General features: G+C 38.7%; 1 protein-coding gene across 4 annotated transcripts in view; it reads left to right on the plus strand.

Moving 5' to 3' along the window:
• The first annotated feature begins 459 nt into the window (after positions 1–459).
• Positions 460–23,832, plus strand: part of PRMT9 (protein arginine methyltransferase 9) — a 32,543-nt gene continuing 9,170 nt past the window's right edge. The window contains exons 1-10 of one of the 4 annotated variants that reach the window (XR_011537762.1): positions 696–897; positions 3,223–3,371; positions 4,164–4,400; positions 4,924–5,091; positions 7,659–7,761; positions 8,661–8,767; positions 12,812–13,004; positions 14,542–14,725; positions 16,687–17,404; positions 23,672–23,787. Coding sequence is in view for 2 of the 4 variants with exons in the window: in XM_008527441.2 (XP_008525663.1) it covers positions 709–897; positions 3,223–3,371; positions 4,164–4,400; positions 4,924–5,091; positions 7,659–7,761; positions 8,661–8,767; positions 12,812–13,004; positions 14,542–14,725; positions 16,687–17,404 (2,048 nt within the window). In the remaining 2 variants the exon portion in view is untranslated. Of the gene's footprint in view, positions 898–3,222; positions 3,372–4,163; positions 4,401–4,923; positions 5,092–7,658; positions 7,762–8,660; positions 8,768–12,811; positions 13,005–14,541; positions 14,726–16,686; positions 17,405–23,671; positions 23,788–23,832 lie in introns of those variants that run through there. The other 3 variants (XM_008527441.2, XR_011537761.1, XM_070611636.1) reach the window with 3 other exon arrangements.

The following is a 23,832-nucleotide window of genomic DNA, read 5'->3' on the forward strand; positions in this document are numbered from 1 at the left end:
GGTCCACGGGCCCACGGCACAGGATTTTGTGAGGGTGACTGAAAATAATGCCTGTGGAAGCATTTCCTCTACCGTATCTAAGCTGCTGGAGCTCTCTCCGCGTTCCTTCCAGTCTTGCCATTTTGAGACTTGGTGCCTCCAGAGGTCTTAAGCATCAGCAGATGCCTGACGGTCCTTCCTCGTGCCCACCCACGTCCCTCCCGGGCCGGCGCAGCTCGCGCTGACGGGGTCTGCAGACTGGGGTCTTAGAGCCAAAGTCACACACTCCCAAAGGCCAGGGGAGAGGCACACAAATCTCTGGCTTTCTGCCGGGGAAAAGAGAAGCTCGACAGAACCGAAAAGAACCGTAAAGCAGGACTGCAACACCTACACGCCGCGACCACCGCCGCACCACTCCTTCAACGCGGGAGACGGGGGAGGCGGGGCGCCGCGACGTGCCGACGCCGGGCGCGCTGACGTATGCGTAAGTGCGCCGCCGGTGTGTACCCGCCACGGCCTGCGGAGGCTGCCTGGCCGGGAGGAGGCGGGGCTTCCGCTTGGTGAAGGAGAGCGAGTTCGCCCGCGCATGGGGGCTGTCTTTCTTGCGTCGGTTCTCGAGCTCTCGGTAGCCCCACGGAAGCGTAGTCATCTAGACTGTTTTCTCGTTCCCTTTCCCAAAGCATCTTCCCTTTGATTATCCAAGCGCGAGTTTAGGGCGGTGGCTTGGTCATGCCGAACTCGCGGGCCAGGCCCCGCCGGGATGCTGGCGGTGGCGCTGGGGCCGCCGGGCGGAACGAGCTGGTGTCGCGGTCCTTGCAGAGCGCAGAGCACTGCCTGGGCGCCCAGGACTTCGGCACGGCCTATGCCCACTACCTCCTCGTGCTCAGCCTGGCGCCGGAGCTGAACGACGACGTGAAGGTAAGGGGGCCCTTCACTCCCTCACCTGCTGCCAGATTCCCCGTTCTTCTCTTTAAAATATTAAATAAGTCATTAAGTTGGGAGAGGGGGACTGAAGTGAGTGGCCGGTCGTTGCTATTAATATTTACTGTTCACCTTTGACTCTTTTCTTCGTATCCACCACCAGCCCATTAGAAAATCCTGTCGGCTCCACCTTCGAATTATATCCAGAATCTTACCACTTCTCACCCCCTCTTCCTTTGCTACCCTGGTTCAAGCGTCAGTCATCTCCTGCCGACTGTTGCAGTAGGCTCTTAACTAGACTTTCTTCTCAAGTCTATCTCAACACAGCCAGCATGAGCATTTCATAACGAAAGTCAAATGATGTTACTTCTCTATTTCGAAACTTTCATCTCACTCGAAATTCCAAAGGCCATATTACAAAGGAGGCCTCAGATGATCTTCTCTCTCCTCCTATATTTAATTCTAGCATATCCCTGCTTCAGGGCCTTTGCACTTGTCCGTACTGTATGTAGAAGGAATGTTGTAGGTTTCTGTAGCTCAGTAAATCTCTTTTGCAGTTAGCCTAAAATAATCATTTGATAACGCATTCTTTAAACTTCAATTATTGGATTATTTGTGACAGTTCTCTTGAAATGCTGTAGAGTTATTTTAGAATCTAAATTTTTTCAAGTTATTTTAGAATCTTAATTTCAAAAAATGATTTAACTTAATTCTGCATTCACTTTTCAGCCTCAGTCTGCCTTGGTTTATTACATCCAGGGTTTCTCAACCTCAGGACTCTTTGAGTGGGATAATTCCTTGTTGTGAAGGTCTGTCCTGTGCATTGTAGGATGTTGAACAGCATCCTTGACCTCTGCTCACTAGATGTCTGTAGCGTGGAGAGGTTTGTAGTTCACATAAATTTAGTGTATATTTCAGGACCAGCTGGCCTCAAGGGGGAGAAGGTGCTATGTTGAGATACAGTGTACTCTCAATTCTTTGTTCCTTAATTTCCTCTTTTGTAAACAGGGACAATATCTTTCTTGTATTTATCGTGTATTGAAAGTACATCTAAAGTTCGCATTTCAATGTCTCGCCTTCGGTAGGGTTCAGTAACTAGTTCCGTTTCCTGTGGAACAAAGTCCGTATTTCTTTCTTTCTGTGGGCCTTTGTGAAAGACCTGTCTGTTAAGTCTTATTTCCTGCTACTCCCTCTACTCTCCATACCCACACTTCAGCTGCACCAAGCCTACTTACCTATGGATCCCCAGGTCCATTTCATACAGTTTGTGCTTTTTTCCCCTCACACCCTAGAATCTTCTTCCTTATTCTTCTCTCTCTAGTAAACTCCATAAAGATTCAGTTTCAGGTATCAACTCTTTTGTATAGAATATGTGAAGATGATGTAAAATGTGTTCATGATAGAGCTGGAATGGCTAAAGCCTTCCCTCTCTCCTCTGTTACAATGTGGAGAATTGCTGGAGGGAGGTGAGATTGGAGCTAGGGTGACAGTGGGAAGGCTATCGCTGTAGTCCTGAAAGTGGTTACAAGGGCCAAATTACGTTGTAACAGTGGGGATGGAGAGGAGGTGACAGGTTTAAACCTATTGAGAGAATTGGCTGGGTTTGAAACTAATTGTAATGGAGTTCGGGTAGCATTATAAAGGTGACTTGTAGGTTGAGGTTGGATGGTACCTTAACCTTATCTCCTGTGTGAGAGGAATAGAATGGGTTCAGTTTAGAAAATTTGGAATTTTTTCAAATCTGTGTGTTAAATTTCTCTCTACAAGGGCTCTGTGAGGATAGGAACAGGATTTCTGTTGTTCATTGCTATTCTTTGCACACTGGTTGTTCAGGAAATATTTAAGTTGAGCTGAATTTGAGATGGCTGAGGGTACTATCCCTGGTTGAGATGACTAGTAGGAAGTTGTATCTGTGAGTCTGAGGTTCTGAAGAGAGGGCCTTGATTGGAGATGCAGATGTAGCATCCATCAACGCATACGTTGGGGATGGATGAGAAAAGAGGGCCAGGGTCAAACTCTTGAAAACCTTGGAGCCCACAAAAAAGAGGTAGGTGGGGAATGTGATAATGACAGCTAAGAATGGAGAGAGTTTAGAGAGTAGTCAAACTGTCTAATTCTATGTGTTATTGCACTGTAGGTGGTAAAATTTATTCCCTTACGCATTTGTTTGTTTAGCAAACAGTGCCTACTAAAGCTAAATAAAACTTAAGGTGATCATTTAATAATAGGTAAGTTCTATTCTCTGTGGAATCTTCAACCTGTGTTGTATAGTCTTTTATCACTTATGTAATTGACTAATTTACTGTTTTCTCTCTTATAAAGGAAACTTTTCAGTATACACTCTTCAGATGGGCTGAAGAGCTTGATTCTCTCAATCGAACACAAGACTTACTTGGTTGCTATGAGCAAGCCTTGGAACTGTTTCCTGATGATGAAGTGATTTGCAATAGTATGGGGGAGCATCTCTTCAGGTGTGCAGTGATTTCAGTATTACTTGTGAAGAATTATTCTGTGTCACAGGGAGTAGATTGGTGATTAGATATTTTTAAAAAGAGGAAAGAAGTTCTTCACCATAGAAAGTTTAAGAAGGACTGTTCCAGATGGTTTGTTAGTTTTTTCCCCCGTCTTTTATTGTTGATTTGCTCACATCTAATTCAGTAGCATTTTTTGGGTGAGGGTTGCCTTTGATTTTTTCCAAAGCATTTAACTTATTCTCCTTAGAAACAGTGGCTCTCTTTTTGCAATCATATACAATTAATTTCTGTAATATTTAATTAAAATATGTAATTATAATAACAAGTGCAACTGGCGTAAACTGGTCTGGCCCCAAATACAACTGACTCCTGATGACCATTCACTCAACTGCTGAGAGAAAAGTTATGCAGTCACACCAGAGAGGAGCCTACTACCCATTGGAATTAGTATGTTTTACAGAGAGAATGGTTTTTGGAAAGCACTGGTGTTCTAATGAGTTGGTTAAATGGAGGATGACTCCGAGAGCTTCCACTATACTTAAATACAATAGTAACTTATAGTCAAGTACTTTTTAGTGTCCTGGAATGCATAACTAACAGGGGTTCAGAAAATAAAGAAGTAATTGAGGGTTACAGTCCTTGTAGAAGGCTTCCCAAAGGAGATGGCACTTGGGTTGGGTAGGATTTGGATGCTGGTGAGGGATTCTCAGGCCAGATGAGTGGCATGAACAAAGGCACTGTAACTGATACCATATAGTTAAATATTTTGTCTGCCATTTTTTACTCCAGAATGGGCTTTAGAGATGAAGCAGCTGGGTATTTTCATAAAGCAGTGAAGCTAAACCCTGATTTCAATGATGCAAAGGAGAATTTTTATCGTGTTGCAAACTGGTTGGTGGAACGCTGGCACTTTATCATGCTTAATGACACCAAAAGGAATACAGTTTATAATGCAGCAATCCAGAAGGCAGTTTGTTTGGGGTCCAAAAGTGTCTTGGATATTGGAGCAGGAACTGGAATACTAAGGTTTGTTCTAATAGTGTTTTAATTATATATGTGTGTATAGTGATGTGAATTAAAGATTTTACCAAATCTGAAAAATTGAACAGTGGAATTTAAGTAGAGTTCAATTTATTTCTCATAATCTTATTACGATTATTCATGCAACTATTATTGTATTTTTCACTGTAACTTTCATCAGGAACAGGACATAACTACGAAGAAAAATTGGGGGTTATTGAAATTTTGAGTAATAAATGTTAAAAGTATTTTTTGCATTAACATTCTGGTTGAATCTAGTTGTCTAAGTTAAAGCCTATTAACGTTGTTGTTCACACCAGCTGTGTCTCTTAATAGGGTGGATGTCATGACTTACTATATGATTTGTTTCATGACAAGAATATTAGTTCGTTTTTTTAAGCAGAATGAATAATGCTTGTGTTTGTTAAGAATAAAAGGAAAACGATGTTTAAGCCTCATAATTCTATTAAAATTTGAAAAAATGCAGTGGATTATTTTTTTCTTGATGGAGCACTTTTTCCCCTTGTAGCATGTTTGCTAAAAAAGCTGGAGCGCACTCAGTGTACGCCTGTGAGTTATCCAAGACCATGTATGAACTTGCCTGTGATGTAGTGGCAGCAAACAAGATGGAAGCAGGGATCAAACTCTTACATATGAAGTCACTTGATATTGAAATTCCAAAACACATTCCTGAAAGGTATTATAATATAAACTAATTTTAGTGTTTATAATACACTATTTTATTTTTTAAAAATTAAGATATTCATATTTCTAGCTTCTAGTCCAAGCAAAAATGCTAAAGCCTTTATATTATAAAGGCATGGATATAGTAGGATAGTTTAGCATAAGGTAAATATTCTTGAGAAAAATTTGTGGCAAGGGATTTAATAAGTAAACTTGGCCTTTAGCATGTTGCTTTACCTTTGTTAATTTCAGTTTTTCCAGTTGTAAAAATGGCTAATGCTTCTTAGGCGATCAGTAACTTTAAAAATTGTACTTAAAAATAGTATATGAATAGATCAGGCTTAATGGACTTACCACATTTTCTGTTAATATGCTTGGCTAAAATGAAAGCTTTGGAAGTGTCAGCTGTCAGTGTATTTTGGCCTGGGCCCTTTAAATACTTTGAATATTATCTCATAAGTCTTGGCTTTTTAGTATGTCGTCTCATCTTGATGCATAGCACAAGGGTGATGGAATGTTAGAGCCAGAAGGGATTTGAAAATAATCTGGTCCAACATTATCATATTAGAGACAGAATTTTCTCTATGTAACACTTACTTTACTGCCTCTCCTGGGTACTCTGTCTTCTCATCTTAAATTCAGTTTATATTGAAAGAGGACTTTTTTAATACTCTGCTGTCATTTGGACTATCATTTAAAAAGTCTTTTTCCATATATGTGTAATAATATTTATGTAATACTTAAGCTTTTCAATCGTCTCTACATTTATTCTCATGAAAGAAGCCCTATTAAATTGTTTAGGCAGATATTATACCCATTTTATAGAAATAAACAATATCCTGAATTGTCCTAGTGTGTTCAGGCTGCCGTAACAAAATGCCATGGACTGGGTGGCTTAAACAACAGACATTTATTTTCTCCTGGTTCTGGAGGCTAGAAGTCTGTGATCAGGGGTGCTGGCAATTTTGGCTCCTGGTGAGTGCTCTCTTCCTAGCTTGTAGATGGCACCTGCCTGCTGTGTCCTCACATGCCATTTCCCTTGGGCACGTGAGGAGAGAGAGATCTGCAGGTGTCTCTTCCACTTTTGTAAGGACACTGGCCCTATCAGATAGGGCCCCACCCTTATGACCTCACTTAGCCTTAATTACCTTATAAAGAACCTATCTCCGAATAGGTTCACCTTGGGGATTAGGGTTTCATTGTATGAATTTTGATGGTGCACGATTCTGTCCATAGCATGAATCAAAGTTACTTTAACGTAATCTGCATTTTTCTCACAGATAATGTTGTGGAAGGATCTACTGCCTTTGAATCAGGAGATATAGATTCCAGTACAGACTCTAACTAATTTATTTTGACCTTCAGCACATTTAGAGACTTTAGGATGTTGGGCTAGATGATTTGAGATACTTTCCACATTCTAAATGTATGCAATCATAGATATTGAAAATTTTGTGGTTTTTTAATATGAATATACAAATATATATAATATTGGGTTTTGGCACTGGGGGGGATACCAAAATTGTTTCTGTCCTCAAGGCATCTGTAATCTAGATAGGAAGATAAGGAATATTCATGAAACTTTTCTTTCTCTTGTGACTACACAAATGAGTGATACTGCCAATAAGTGCTAAAAAAGTTCAGAGAAAGAAATTATTTTGATATTTCTTTGAGTAAAATTTTTTAGAAAGAAAGGACAGAAGATCAGAGCTCCGTGGAGTAGGCTTTTCTGAAAATTCATGGTTAGGTAGTGAGTAAAGCAAGAGAAGCAAGGGAAAGGCACAGTCATCGTGTAAGAGGTAAACATGGATAATAAAGATAAAAAAGGGCTTTTGAGGGGCCGGCTCCGTGGCCGAGTGGGTAAGTTCGAGCACTCCGCTGCGGCGGCCCAGGGTTTGGATCCTGGGCACGGACATGGCACCGCTTATCAGGCCACATTGAGACGGCGTCCTACATCCCACAACTAGAAGGACATGCAACTAAGATATACAACTGTGTACAGGGGGGGTTTGGGGAGATAAAGTAGGAAAAAAAAAAAGGCAATAGTTGTTAGCTCAGGTGCCAATCTTTAAAAATAAAGGGATTTTTGAGAGGAAAGCCTTCTCACCTGCATTAAATGTTATTTGCAGATCAAGGAAAATGAGAACTGAGACTATTCATTTTGATAAGTACAGGAGTCATTGATGATAGAGTATGATAGAGTATTTTTATAAGAGTGTTAGGGATAGACGTCCAGTTAGTCAGCATTAAAGGTGGGGACTGGTGAAGGTAATGAGTTTGAACCACTCTTGAGGATTTAGGCAATGAAAAAATAGCGTGAGGAGGCAGCAGGATCAAGTGAAGTTTGTGTGTGTCCCCCCCCTCCACCAGAAAGTGCCATTGAGAACAGAGGAGCCTGGGGAACATTAGAGTCAAGTTCCTCAAGATTCAAGGATAGACACTAAAAGTGAAATGTATTAGAAAATTTTATATATGGACTGTTTCTATAATGTACTCTTCCTTTCTTCTCTCAGCTTTGACATCTTTATATAAATAGTATGCTATGTTACTTACATATATCTTTAAAAAATCATTCTATAGAGTGTCCCTAGTTGTAACAGAAACTGTCGATGCAGGTTTATTTGGAGAAGGAATTGTGGAGAGTTTGATTCACGCATGGGAGCATTTACTTTTGCAGCCAAAGGTAAGCAGTGTGAAAACACCTAAATTTGATTAAGAAGTCATTATTTCAAGAGATATTTACTGAGCCTCTAGCGTATTTGCAAAACACTATGAAATACATCCCACTGTCAAGATACTTCCTGTGTGGTTGCAAAGAAATCTGTGCAAAAAAAACCATGTAATAACATAATGCAGTGTACATTTGTGTGCCCAGATGGGGTATATAGGCAAAAAATACTCCAGGAAGGAACTGACAGGAATTGAGGTTACCTTGTGGAGGGACTGACCGTGGGGCTCTTGAATAGGGTTGAGAAAGGGAAGTACTTTCAGTCTCACAGCCCTCGCGGCTTAGATTTTTGGCAAATTACCAAAAGGGAGTGTAGTGCTAACTGGCTTGATGTGGTTTTAAGGTGCCAGTTGAACTCAGGCTAGTGATCGGACAGGACGAACTCTTACATTTGCCAGATTTTGTTTTGCATTAAAATCCTCTGATGACCTACAAACTGTAGATTTGGTTTATATAATATGTATTATGAATGAAAGAATTGTAATGTGTAATAAGAATTCACTACGTAGAGAGAATGAGCTGGACTTAAAAGAGCTAATTAAAAGTTGAGAAGAAGAGCGTTTGTTTTTCAAGTAGGGTAATGGTGATTTTGGCTTCTCAATTAAAGTCATACCCCATAATGTTTTGTTGTATGCAGACTTATAGCCCCACCTTTCCTATTTGTAGTGTTAAAAAAAAAAAAAAGAATACACACACACAATTAGCAGTGAAAATAAACTTTTTAAAGAAAAAAATTCTTAACCTACTTATCCTTACCTGTTTTAAAGGTTTTTTCTTGTTAATTATCATAGCTTGTCATCACTCATATATATTTGCCTACATGTAACTGAAAGTAATTTTTGTTATATTTTTAGACCAAAGGTGAAAATGGTAATTGTGAAAAGTACGGGAAAGTTATACCAGCAAGTGCTGTTATATTTGGCATGGCAGTGGAATGTGAAGAGATAAGAAGACATCATAGGTAAGTTTTTATTTAAATAGTAAATATTAGGGCCAGCCCCGGTGGCCTAGTGGTTAGGTTCAGTGCACTCTGCTTTGGTGGCCTGGGTTCAGTTCCTGGGCACAGACCTACACCATTTGTCTGTTAGTGGCCATGCTGTGGTGGTGGCTCACGTACAAAAAGAGGAAGATTGGCAGTGGATGTTAGCTCAGGGCGAATCTTCCTCAGCAGCAAAAAAAATAAAAAATATATTAAATATTAAAACTTGGTAATTTTGGAGAGTAGACTGTACTTCAGACGTTATTTAGTGAATATTTGCTTAGTGAGAGTTTGTAGTTTTCTGACCTTTAAATTTGTGTTATTTATTCCAGTCTTAACTTTTTTTGCCTTTTCTTTTTTTTTACTTTCTTTTAAAATGAAACTCTAGAATTAAAATCAGCTTTCAGTTTTTTAGTGGAAAATTAATTTTAACACAATTTGGTATTATTTTGATGTGTGATAGATTCGTATAGGAAAATAATAAGTTCAGGCTGACCTTAGATGAAAGTGAAATTAAAATGTCGTATGTGAAAATAATTTGTTTTATTTCTTCTATTTCCCTCTTTTTTTTTTTTTAAAGATCGGCACCTGAGCTAACAACTGTTGCCAATCTTTTTTTTTTTTCCTGCTTTATCTCCCCAGATCCCCCTGGTACATAGTTGTATATCTTAGTTGCACATCTTCTAGTTGTGGCATGTGGGATGCCACCTCAACATAGCCTGACAAGCAGTGCCATGTCCATGCCCAGGATCCGAATTGGCAAAACCCTGTGCCAACACAGGGGTGCGTGCGGACTTAACTGCTGGGCCACAGGGCTGGCCCCCTCCCTCTTTTTTTCTTTTTTGAGGAAGATTAGCCCTGAACTAACGTCACTGCCAACCCTCCTCTTTTTGCTGAGGAAGACTGGCCCTGAGCTAACACCTGTTCCCTTCTTCCTCTACTTTGTATGTGGGACACCTGTCACAACATGGCTTGATAAGCGGGGCATAGGGCTGCACCTGGGATCCAACTGGTGAACCCCAGGCTGCCGAAGCAGAGCGCGCCAACTAAACCACTATGCCACTGGGCCAACCCCCCATTTACCTCTTCTTAATAACTTTATTGATAGTATAAAGTTTTTTGGTTTGGAGGGATAAATTTTAGGATTTTTCTTCACTTGAGGTTCTGAGATTTCTTGTCAAATATGATATAGGTAAAAATGTGACAGTTATAGAAGCTTCTTCGTTCCATTTTTTCTTGAACATTAATGAAAGTTTTATTTTGCTAAAATAATAATCTGTATTTTGTTAGAACTTTTTAAGGAGCCTCCCCCTTCCAATAACTTAATAGTCATAAAAGTAACATATGAATATTTTAGGAAATAGTAATAAGTAAAAGGAGAAAATAAAAATCCTCCTAAACTCCTCGCCAGTAGATACCTACTGTTCATCTTTGCTGCATGTTCTTCCTTACACTTTTCTTTGCCTGTTACAGAGTAATAAGTAAAAATGTTTAGTGATTGGTAGGGCACAGGGCGCCAACCAAACAGAAGTGGCCTTAATCAGCAGATTGGCTGAATTAGAGTGCCTGGTTGAATATCAGCTCTGTGTAAGTAAATATATGTATGTAAATTTAATTTTGTTTCAAAAGTATCAGTAAACATATTTGCTCTTTCTTTGTGAGCCTCTTCATGTTAATAGAATTACTCAATGATTTTTTAAAATCAATTTTTTAGTGCTGTAGTTCTCAGAGTTTAGAATTTTTAGGTTGCTTCCACTTTTCTGCTTTTAAGAACGAGGATAAATAGCTCTGTACTATGTCTTTGTGGACTTGTCTTTATTATTTTCTTAGGCTAAATTTCTTAGTAAAGAATTACTGAGTTACAGGGTATGTACATTTTTCAAGTTGTAGAGACACATTGCTGAATTGCCCACCAGAAAAGCTAGGTTGTGTCTTGTTGAGATTTATTGCTGTGACATGATTACAGACTCCTAGCCCTCAATAGTTTCTCTTTATATTTTATAGAAAAACCACTAAAATTATTTGTCCAAGCAAAATAGAAATTAAGTGACTGGTATCTACCATTTTGAAAAAGGATTCCTTCATCCTTGACTCATTTGTGTAGCAGATGAACGTCTGACTGTACAGCAGAAGCACCAGACGGGCTTTTGTAAAAATTAAAATGCCATGCATTTTGTTTGAGTAGGTCTGGGTGAGTGAGGCCCAGGATCTGTTTTTTACAAAGCTCAGCAGTATGGGTTGACGACTATGAAGAAAGGTGAAAAAAACTTAGATGACTGCTCCTGTTTTATCTGGGAGAAACATAAGCCATTATTATAAAAATTACCATTTGAAACCTAATCAGATAAATTTTAGGCTCATTTGGACAAGCAAATGTTTTAAGAATAACCAAGAAAACTGAAACTTGCCTTATTGGATATAAAAACATAGAAATAAAAAATGGTGATGTTTGATGCAGAAACAGGAAAATAGATCAGTGGAACACAATAAAGAATCTAGATACAGACCTTTGAACTTATAGAGATTTAGTATATGATACAGGTGTGGTGCTTCGTATCAATGGAGAAAGGATAAACTGTTCAGTAAATGGAGATAGTATGCTTCATTTGGGGAGAAAAGTTAGATCTTTACTTTTAATTCCAGATGAGTTAAATATCGAAGTAAAAAAAATCTATTTGGGGACTGGCCTGGTGGTGTAGTGGTTGTTTGTGCACTCCGCTTCGGCAGCCTGGGGTTCCCAGGTTCGGATCCCATGCATGGACCTACACGCTGCTCATCAAGCCATGCTGTGGTGGTGTTCCACACACAAAATAGAGGAAGATTGACACAGATGTTAGCTCAGCAACAATCTGCCTCAAGCAAAAAGAGGAAGATTGGCAATGGATGATAGCTCATGGCCAATATTCCTCACCAAAAAAAAGAAGAAAAAATAAAAAGAAAAAAAGTCTATTAAGTGATAAAGGCTTTCCAAAGCAAAACACAGCGCAGGGTCTAGAAGTCATGAAAGATTGACAGATTCAACCACATTAAAAAAAAAAATTTGAAAAAGATTTGGTGAAAGATAGTATAGATAGTTAAAAGGCAGGTGACAAATTGAGATAAAAATTTGCAACTTTTACAACAAAGCATGAATATATTTATAATTATCTGTTAATTAGAAATGGAAGTTAAATCAATGGGATAACATTTTTTAACTGCTTATATTAGCCAACATTAAAAATGATTGAGGGGTTGGCCCAGTTGTGCAGTGGTTAGGTTCACACGTTCCGATTCTCGGCGGCCCGGGCTTCACCAGTTCGGATCCCAGGTGCAGACATGGCACCGCTTGGTAAAAGCCGTGCTGTGGTAGGCGTCTCACGTATAAAATAGAGGAAGATGGGCATGGATGTTAGCTCAGGGCCAGTCTTTGTCAGCAAAAAGAGGAAGATTGGCAGTAGTTAGCTCAGGGCTAATCTTCCTCAAAAAAAAAAAAAAAAAGATTGACAAGGGTCTGGCCAACTGGTTAAGTTTGCGGGCTCTCCTTCGGCGGCCCAGGGTTTCACCAGTTCGGATCCTGGGCATGGACATGGCACCACTCATCAAGCCATGCTGAGATGGCGTCCCAGATGCCACAACTAGAAGGACCCACAACTAAAAATATACAACTATATACTGGGGGGCTTTGGGGAAAAAAAGGAAAAATAATATCTTTAAAAATAAAAAAGATTGATAAAATCCTGTTTTCTCAGGATAGGTGTGGGCAAAATTTATACACCATTGGGGCAACATTTTAGTAGCTCAATTCGGCATTATCTAACAAAACTAAACGTTTATAGTTCTTGATCTGGCATTTCCACTCCTGGTAATCTATCCTCATAAATATCATACATGTGTGCAGTATGTGTGCAAGGATGCTTACTGTAACACTGTAATTGGAAAAACCAAAACAAAAAATTATCTGAATGTTTATTAATAAGATATTTCGATAAATTTTGATTAAAAAAACCCATCTTTCTCCTTTCCCTCTCTTATTTCCCCTTTCACCAGGGTGGGTGTTAAGGACATTGCTGGGATCTGTTTGCCAGAAAATGTGAAATTTCAGAGTCCGGCTTATTCTTCTGTAGATACTGAAGAAACAGTTGAACCTTACACAACTGAAAAGATGAGTCGAGTCCCTGGGGGATATTCACCTTTGACAGAGTGCTTTGAAATTATGACAGTAGATTTCAACAATCTTCAGGTAAAAAAAAAAAGTTTAATTACTGTTTTTGAGCATTAAATTCCATGCATTGTTTAAAATAATTCGTAGGACAATTTTTATGAGTTTTAATGAGTTTGCATGGGATTCCACTTAAAATGTATACATAAGATGGTTAAACGATGACCAGAATTCCCTCTTGAAATTGTTCACTTACTTTAAATATGGAGAAAAAAGTCCTGAAGTTTTCTTGGGAATGTATAACGTGCCACATGCTCTAACATGTGTTCTTAGATTACTCTTATGAGTGTTGCAATACAGCTATAATTATCCTTGTGCCTTACAGATAAGCAAACTGTTGTTTACATTTATTTCCCCCAACTTAGGCGTCATGTGAATGCAGGGGCAGGAGTTCTAACCCAAATCTTTCTGACTTTTCTCTGTGTCATGCTGCCATTTCAGATTAACAGCATTCCTTGAAATGAACAATAATCTAGATCTCTAGCTTGTGTGTGTATTGGGGTGACCAGCCATCTCAGTTTGCGCAGGACTAGGGGGTTGCCAAGACTCAGGACTTTCATTTTAAATCTGGGACTGTCTTGGGCAAACCAGGACAAGTTGGTCATCCTAGTGTATCTGTGTGGGTGGTGGGAGGATGTGCTGTACAAAGAAAGTGCCCAAAGAAATCGAGAAACGTTGCATAGAATCCTTCTCGGAAGATCTTTAAGTAAAGTTAAATTTTGAAGTATGGAAGTTTTTTGGATGAAATCTGCCTGGGGACAGAAGACTGGAGGGTCATTTTAGCCTAAGATCTTTATAATTTACTAAAAGCTTTCCCTTGTTAATTGTTACTAGGCTTTTCTTCAGATGGTCTGCAGCTAAATTAACAATTTGGCATTGCTTACTGAGGCTGAGCTTCAAGAGAATTTCTTTTCTGATATAACTTTCTAATAGGGCACAACACAGTTAGAGCTGCTGAATACCCCAAAGCTATCCTTTTATTATTTTAAGGTTTTCTTACTTGAATTTTTTTTTGCCCCAATAAAAACCCCCTCCATACTAAGGCTTAAATTTTGAAAGTAATACCTGCCTGTTTAACACTTTCAAGTAATACAGAAAAGCAGAAAAAAGAAAAAGTATGTTTCTTCTTTTTTTAAATCTAGGCCCCTCTTTTCCCCAGGCTACTAGTGCATCTAGTGCATCTCTTCAGATTTGCTTTTCTCTTCTTCTACACACACACACACACACACACAAACACAAACACACACATTTTTTTTTAAACAGAACAATCTCTATTCTTTTTCTACTTGCCTTAATTCAGCAGTGTATCCTGGACTACTTTCTATATCAGTAATATGTGTCTGCCTCATTGTTTTTAATAGCTGCATGGTATTCCGCTATAATACATCAGAACTTCCCATCCAGTGTGCCTTAAATCGTTAATAGGTGTGCCACGACAATGATCCCCTAAAGGCACGGGCCAGGACTGAGAACTTACGGAAACCGAAAGTGATATGATATTGGAGCATGCATATATTAAATGTATGAAATTCTCTCATTTCTTTTACATTTTTGTCAGGAATTAAAAAGTCTTGCAACTAAAAAACCTGATAAAATTGGCATTCCTGTTACTAAAGAAGGCACACTAGATGCTATTGTGGTTTGGTTTGTACTCCAGCTCGATGAAGAACACAGTTTATCCACAAGTCCTAGTGAGGAAACCTGTTGGGAACAGGCTGTCTACCCTGTACATGACCTTGCAGGTATATTTTGTTTGAATTTCTTTGTTTGTTTTTTAAAACTTGTTGCTTTAATCCTCTAAGCATTTGAGTCAGTGTCAAAAAATTACTTTGAATATGTAGTTTCCTGTCAAGGGAGACTAGTTAAATCTTTCAGAATTTTCTTTTTTTTTTTTGTTAAAGTAGTTTTAAGTAATTAATATCATATGTAGTTAAGAAGAGAGACTGATACACAACTCTGCTGCATACCACTCAAAAATATCTATCATTAAATCATTTCCTCAGCTCTGATTACTCTGGTTTTCTGTAGATAAGAGAAATGCTAGTCCATTTTTATGGAACATGGTGGAAAAGCATCACTTTTAGTGTAGGAATTCTTACCACTTGCAGAATCTGATGCCATCTGTGGAGCCCCAGGTCGTAGAAATATACACACTCATGTAAGTAAAAAATTTGGCAGTGTAGAGTTCATGAATCGTGGGCTTCTTTGGAGAAGTTCTATATTAAAGGTATTTTTTGTATAGAAATTTTTTTACCAGCAATTTGATGGGATACAATATAGTTTACAGCAGTTGTATTACATAGAAAAATTCTGTCTTTTTAAAACCGAAAGGCAATAAGTTTCTATTTCTCTTTGGCCTCCTAATCAAGGATCTAATTTGGAAAGGTCATTGAGTGATGGACTCGGTATAGTGTTGTGGCTAGTGTGGTGTTTTTGGAGGCAGTCAGGTAGATGTAGATTCAGATCTTGACTCTGCTACTTACTGACTCCCGGCTGGCTGGCCTTGGTGGTTATGTCTCAGAGCTTTTGTTATGTGATGTGTAAAAATGGGATGCTGCCTACTTTGCGGGATTGTTGTAGGGATTATTAGAGATAATGGGTGTTACATGCCTTTCATTGCGACTGGCACTCAATAAGTGGCATTTTTTATTTGTTTATTCTAACTTTCTTATAGTAACCTAGACAGATGGGCTTTTTTTTTTTAAATCCTTAAGGAAAGGACAGTTTAAATGTTTAAACAAGAGTAACAGCTTGTATTTTCAACTCGTTCTAGGGCTGATAAGGGATTACGATTACATGTTTACATTTTAAAGTTTTACCAGGTATGAAAGCTCACAGGAAAGAGCATGATATAGTCTTTATTTTAGGACCCTGTCCTTCCTTATATTTTCAAATTCCTAAACATGCAAGAATGCCTAAATATTAACAATTAAGAAATAGTACTGATCAGGTTTTCTGAATGCTGCCGTGTTCTTTTGGAAATTTCTTTTAGAGAAAAGAATGTCCCTTTAAGTTAAAGTGAGGTTTGAGGGGCTGGCCCCGTGGCTGAGTGGTTAAGTTCGCGCGCTCTGCTGCAGGCGGCCCAGTGTTTTGTTGGTTGGAATCCTGAGCACAGACATGGCACTGCTCATCAAGCCATGCTGAGGCAGCGTCCCACATGCCACAACTAGAAGGCTGCACAACGAAGAATATACAACTATGTACCGGGGGGCTTTGGAGAGAAGAAGGGAAAAAATATAATCTTAAAAAATAAATAAATAAATAACGTGAGGTTTGGTATTGACCCCTGAATTTCATCTGTCTTATTGTTGGCTTGGCCTTATTACCAAAGAAGATTGAGAGTCGCCTGCCGCCCTTCTCCCACACCCTAGTTTGGGGACATGATGATACCTAGTGATTGCAGTGAAAGCACCATAATGCTGATGGTTAGGGTCCAGTCACGGAGCTCTTGAAACTCTCCATTATGCTGTGAGTTAATTGAATCTTCAAACTTCAGTTTTTCTCTAAGTAAAGCTGGAGATATTTTCCTAGTTTTTTGTAGGAAATGAATAGATTAATTCACCTAATTCTATTAAATGAATAGATATAATCCTTCTCGTAGTGATTTAAAAAATGGTAGAGTGGGAGGATGGAGGTGTTTGTGTGATCCTCAGGCTTATAAACACTCAATTGTAATTTTTTCCTTTCTTACTGTTTTGTGAAGACTACTGGATAAAGCCTGGAGACCATGTGATGATGGAAGTGTCTTGTCAAGATTATTACTTAAGAATCCAGAGTATAAGTGTCTTTGGTTCGGAAGATGAAATGGATGTTGGGAAAAGTTTTACCAAGAATAAAGACTTGCTCTCTGTAGGAAATGAAGCTGAACTGTGTAGTGCCCTGGCTAACCTTCAGACCAGGCAACCAGATGCTGTGGAGCAGACATGTCTATTGGAATCCACAGAAATTGCTTTGCTTAATAACATCCCATATCACGAAGGCTTTAAAATGGCAATGAGGAAAGTGTTGTCTTCATTGACCCCAGGGAAAGTGTGTCAGGCCATGGATACTCACTGTCAGAATAATACAGTGAGCTGTGGAAGTGGGCAGAATAATTGTGAAGAGAGCTCCCCTGAACCTTTCTATGTGTTGGATGTGTCTGAAGGCTTCTCTATTCTGCCTATAATTGCTGGCACACTGGGGCAGGTTAAACCTTACAGTTCTGTGGAGAAAGACCAGCATCGTATCATTCTGGACCTCATATGTGAAGCCAATCACTTTCCTAAAGAAACACTTGAGTTTTGGTTGAGACATGTGGAAGATGAATCTGCTGTGTTGCAAAGGCCAAAATCAGACAAGTTGTGGAGCATAATTATATTGGATGTCATTGAGCCATCGGGGCTCATTCAGCAGGAAATAATGGAAAAAGCTGCAATATCCAGGTAAAACAGTATAACTTCTGAGTTTTTTTTTAGCTCAAACTTCATATAAATTCCTTTAGTTCTTTAATGGCAGAACTGTACATATGAGTCTAGATCATTGTCTGTTCCTCAAGCATTGCATTCCAGGACCTGTGACTTCATGCCTTTCTTGTTGTGTGCGTGTCATTACTGATTTTTTCCCCAAAGGACTGCTGCACTGTAGGTGTGAAGAAGAGAGCCTGCTTTGGGATTGGACTGCATATATATAATACAGGGAATTAAGTAGAGATCTATAAAAATGCAAAGACAGCATTCCGGGTAAATAAGGAAAAATCAAATTTCATCTTTATGATGTAAGAAATACCTGTAAGAAGGGTATAGTATGCATTTGATGGTGTATTGGGAGAGCAGAGTCCTTTTTAGGAACAAGTCCCAGTCCTCTTGGGTCGTAAAATCTTTATAATACAATTCTCTCCCTAAGCCATTGCTCCTTCAGTTTACGTTGCTCAAGGTAAACTTGATCCTAATATTTAATATTGAAAGCAAATTTGGCTAAGCTTCAAAGTTCCTCAGTTGTGCTGTGCAAATCTGAAAAGATGGCAATATTTAATATTTGGGGGTCCAAATTTAGGTAAAAGGAACGTGTTGTAGATTTTCAATTTTGTGGTATAGGAACAGGGGTAGTTTTGTAATAGGGTAACAGTGGTGGGAATGCAGACCAGGTTGCAATAGTAAAAGGCAAATTATCCACTGAAGAAAAAAATTTGACAAAACCAGGAAAAAAAGTATTTGCTTATATAGTTAACGTAATTGTAGGTTTCATATGCATTTTCTTTTGTTAACCAAACTTCTCTCTTCTTTATGGGGTAACCAGTAAAAATCATCAACTGTTTTTCTTTAAAACAGTCTTGTACATATAAATTATGGCAATATAGACATTTGACATAAATGCACATGTTGTAAAATTTTAAACAGATGTACTCAGTACAGTGTAGAACGAGGAGTAGAAAGGGTTCAAATCTAGTTTCAGAGTTGTCACTGAATTCCTAAGGTTGTTAAATTTTTTGTAAGTCACTTAATTTCTCTCATCCTTAGCTTTCCTCATCTGTAAAATGAGGGATACTGGATTAGATGCCTTTGAAGACATTTCAGCTCTGAATTTTTAACACAAATGAGGTTTGACTTATTTGGTAGAATCACCTTGGAAAGACATATGTTACCTAATGGTTTATTTATTTTATTTTTAGTTTTGATTCAGTTCTTTTCCCAGTTTTTTTTATTGTGGTAAAATGCACAGTGCATCAAATTTACCATCTTAACCATCTTTAAGTGTACAGTTCAGCGGTATTAAACACTTCCATAACGTTGGGCAACCATTGCCTCCAGCCATCCCCATAGCACTTTTCATCTTGTAAAACTGAGACTGTATACCCATATACTGTATACATATACTGTATACAACTCCCCATTCCACCTTCCCTCTGGTTGATGGCAGCCACCATTCTACTCACTACTTCCATGAGTTTGACCACTCTTAAGTACCTCATATAACTGGAATTACACAGTATTTTTTTGTGTGACTTGCTTATTTCACTTAGCATATTGTCCTCCAGGTTCATTCATCTTGTAGCATATGTCAGAATTCCCTTCCTTTTTAGGCTGAATAATATTCCATTGTATGTGTGTGTCACATTTTGCTTATCCATTCTTCTGTCCATGGACTCTCTGGTGGCTTCCACATTTTAGCTGCTGTGAACAACACTGTTATGAACATGGGTTTACAAATATCTCTTTGAGACCCTGCTTGCAGTTCTTTTGGGTATATACACAGAAGTGGAATTGCTGGATCATATGGTAATTCTATAAGGAACCACCATACTGTTTTCCATAGCAGCTGTACCATTTTACATTCCCACCATCAGTGCATAAGAGTCCCAGTTTCTCCAAATCCTTGCCAACACTTGTTCTTTTCTTTTTTTTTTTGATAGTAGCCATCCTCCTGAGTGGGAGTTGAGATCTCATTGTAGTTTTGATTTGCATTTCCTAATTAGTGATGTTGGGCTTCTTTTCATATGCTTATTGGCCATTTGTTTATCTTTTTCAGAGAAATGTCCATTCAAGTCTTTTCCTGATTTTTTAATTAGGTTTTTTTTATTGTTGAGTTTAGATGTTCTCTGGATATTAATATTAATATCATTATCATAAATATGTAATAGTAATTATTATTATTCTGGATATTTATACCTTATCAGATATATGATTTGCAAATATTTTCTCCCATTCTGTGGGTTGCCTTTTTACTTTGTTGATAGTATCCTTTGATGTGCAGAAGCTTTTAATTTTGATGTAGTCCAATTTATTTATTTTTTCACTTTTGTTGCTTGTGCTTTTGGTGTCGTATCCAAGAGGTCATTGCCAAATCCTATGTCATAAAGCTTTTCTCTTATGTTTTCTTCTAAGAGTTTTAAAGTTTTAGGTGTTACATTTAGGTCTTTGATCCATTTTAAGTTAATTTTTGCATATGGTATACAGAAGGGGTCCAGCTTCATTCTTTTACATGTGGATATCCAGTTTTCCCAACACTGTTAGTTGAAAAGACTGTCCTTTCCACATTGAATGGTCTTGACACCCTTGTTAAAAATCATTTGACCACATATGTGGAGGTTTATTTCTGGGCTCTCTAGTCTATTTCATTGGTCTATATGTCTGTCTTTTTGCTAGTACTAACTGTTTTGATTACTGTGGCTTTACAGTAAGTTTTTTTTAAGTAACTAATTCTTTTCTTTTATTGTGTTAAAAAACATGTAATATTGAATTTACCATCTTAGCCATTTTTAAGTGTACAGTTCAGTAGTACTAAGTATATTCACATTTGTACAACAGATCTCTAGAACGTTTTCATCTTGCAAAACTGAAACTCTATACCCATAAAACACTAATTCTCCTACTAGCTTTCTACTTTCTGTTTCTATTGAGTACTTCAGATACTTCATACGTGGAATCATATACTATTTGTCCTTATGTGACTGACTTATTTCACTTACCATAATGTCCTTGAGGTTCATCTCTGTTGTAGCATGTAATAGGATTTCCTTTGTTTTAAAACTGCCTAATATTCCAGTGTATATATATTTGCCAATCTTGTTATCCATTCATCTGCTTATGGACATTTGAGTTATTCTACCTTTTGGCTACTATGAATAATGCTGCAATGAAAATGGGTGTGCAAATATCTCTTCTAGGATCCTGCTTTCAGTTCTTAGGGATATATACCCAGAAGTGGTATTGCTAAATCACATGGTGATTCTATTTTTAATTTTTTGAAGACTGTTTATAATGTTTTTCATAATGGCCACACCATTTTACATTCCCACCAGCATGGCACAAGGGTTCCAGTTTTTCCACGTCCTCACCAACACTTGTTTGTTTTCTGTTCTTTTGATAGTAGCCATCCTAAAGGATTTAAAGTGATATCTTATGACGGTTTTGATTTGCATTTCGCTTCTGATTAGTGATGTTGAATATCTTTTCATATGCTTCTTGGCCATTTTTCTGTCTTCTTTGGAGAACTGTCTATTCAAGTCTACTGCCCCCCCCCCCCCACCTTTTTTTTGCTGAGGAAGATTAGCCCTGAGCTAACCTCTGTTGCCAATCTGCCTCTTTTTTTCCTTGAGGAAGATTAGTCCTGAGCTAACATCTGTGCCAGTCTTCCTCCACGTTATATGTGGGTTCTCGCCACAGCGTGGCTGACAAGTGGTGTAGGTCTGCGCCTGGGATCCTAACCCATGACCTTGGACTGCCGAAGTGGAGTGCACTGAACTTAACCACTACGCCATGGGGCCGGCTGCATTGCCTGTTTTTTAATTGGGTTATTTTGTTGTTGAGTGTAGGAGTTCCTTACATTTTATATTCTGCATATTAATCCTTATGAGATACATGATTTGCAGATATTTTCTCCCATTCCATAGTTTGCCTTTCTACTCTGTTGATTGTGTCCTTCGATACAGAGAAGGCTTTAAGTCTGATATAGTTCCATTTGTCTATTTATGCTTTTGATTCTTCTGCCTGCTCAAGTCTGCTGTTGAATCCCTCGATTTAATTATTGTATCCTTCAGCTCCAGAATATCTGTTGCTGCTGCTTCATAGTTTCTGTCTCTTTGTTGATAGTCTCATTTTATTCATGCATCATTTTCCTGATTTTGTTTATTGAGCATCCTTATGACAGTTATTTTAATTCTTTGGTAATTGATATATCGCTGTTTCTTTAGTGTCAATTTCTGGAGGTTTAATTTGTTCCTTTGATTAGGTCATGTTTCTCTGTTTCTTCGGACTTGGGTATTTTAAAAAACCAGTCCTCTCTCCTAGTCTTTGGTTTCTGGCTTTTAAAGGGAGGACATTTACCAGTCAGCCTGGCTAGAGATTCTGGAGAGCTCTCAAGCTTTTCTGGGGATAGATCTTCTCTGAGTGTACACATCTCAACTTGTTGAAGACGGTTGCCTGTTTCTTCTCAGGAGCTCCCTTCCGGTCTTTCTGAACTACTGCAGCTTCCTTGTTGCTTGAGAAAGCCATGGTACTGGGGCGCTCCCTATCTGTCTGTCTGTGCTACTGCAGGCTCTGGTGCTTGATCAAGCCAAGTGAGCTCCATTGTTATCAGAAGTCCCCAGCCTGGTACCTGTTTCTCTCACCACTTAAATTTCAGGCACAACAAAAACCAATCCCTTAGGCAGCCCCCTCGAAAAGTCAGAATTTTGGATGTACATTCTCCTTTTCTCTTTGCCTCCCCAAGGAGAAGCCAGGAGTTGAGAGTTTTCTCAGTTGTACTGTGCTGTGCCTGGGGGAGGAGCTAGGGTGAGTAAATGCCACAAATTTTCCTGCCATCTTTTAAAATATTTTTGAGGAAGGTTAGCCCTGAGCTAACATCCACCACCAGTCCTTCTCTTTTTGCTGAAGAAGATTGGCCCTGAGCTAACATTCACACCCATCTTCCTCTATCTTATATGTTGGATGGCTTGATGAGCGGCATATAGGTCTGTGCCTGGGATCCGAGCCAGCAAACCCTGGGCCACTGAAGCAGAGTGTGCAAACTTAACTGCTACACCACTGGGCCGGCTGCTCCTACCATCTTTAATGCCGTTCTTTTTGGCTGTGCGCTGGTCTGGGGTACAGGAACCTTTTAACTGGTGTCTGGATTTCTCACAAAGGTGGTTAGTCTGTGTATTTTTGTTAAGTCACTCTGTGGGGAGAGGCGATTCCGGGGCTTCCTATTCCACCATCTTGGTTATGTGGTTACTTTCCCTATGTTTTTGTAGTAAGTTTCAAAATTGCTAAGTGGGAGACTTCCAACTTTGTTCTTTTCTCTCAAGATTAGTTTGGCTATTCTGGATCCCTTGAAATTCCATATGAATTTTAGAATGGATTTTTCTATTTTGGCAAAAAATGAGGTTGGGATTTTGATAGAGATTGCATTGAATCTGTAGCTCACTTTGGGTAGTATTCCTATCTTGACGATATTGTCATCCAATCTGTGAATGCAGGTTGTCTTTCCATTTATTTGTGTCTTTAATTTCTTCCAGCAAAGTTTGTAGTTTTCAGTATACAAGTCTTTCGCCTCCTTGGTTAAGTTTATTCCTAAGTATTTTATTATTGTTGATGCTACTGTAAATGGAATTTTTTTCCTAATTTCCATTTTGGATTGTTCATTGTTAGTGTATAGAAATGCAACTAATTTGTGTGTGTTGATTTTATATCCTGCAACTTTAATGAATTTATCTATCAGCTGTAACATGTTTTTTAATAGAATCTTTAGGGTTTTCTACATATAAGATGATGATGTCTGCAAACAGAGATAATTTTACTTTTTCATTTCCAACGGTGATGCCCTTTCTTTTCCTTGCCTGATTGCTTCACCTAGGAGTTCCGGTAACTGTTGAATAGACATGGCGAGAGTGGGCATCCTTGTCTTGTTCCTTATCTTAGTGGAAAAGCTTTTAGGCAGTCACATTTAAACAGAACCTTGTAAAGGAGTTTATAAAAGCATTTTTGGTTATAAAAACAATTTGTCAGATAGTCTGTTCTGTTTGAAAGATTGGTTATATTAGTGGGAAACAACTTAAGTGAAAACTACCTACAGCTCCCCTTTCCAGTGTTTCTCAGTGGGTAGGGGTCCTTCTGGCAGTCTTTCTTATGTTGGACAGTTGTGTGCATTGCAGGATGTTTGGCATCTCTGGGCACTAAATGCTGGTAGCACCCATAATCATTATCTTAACCAGTATCCCTCCCTCCCCCCAGTGCCTCCTGAGTAACAGTGGAGAACCAGTGCTGCTTTCCTTCAGCCTAAGCTGTTGCACATTCTTCTTACCAGATACTCCTGCTTGTGCAGGCTTATCTTGATTCTGGGACCAGAGGTATGTCGATACTCTCACCCAGGCCCCCTGTTGTCATCTTTAGCT

The sequence above is a fragment of the Equus przewalskii genome, chromosome 2 (genome assembly GCF_037783145.1).
Source record: "Equus przewalskii isolate Varuska chromosome 2, EquPr2, whole genome shotgun sequence".
Taxonomy (NCBI): domain Eukaryota; kingdom Metazoa; phylum Chordata; class Mammalia; order Perissodactyla; family Equidae; genus Equus; species Equus przewalskii.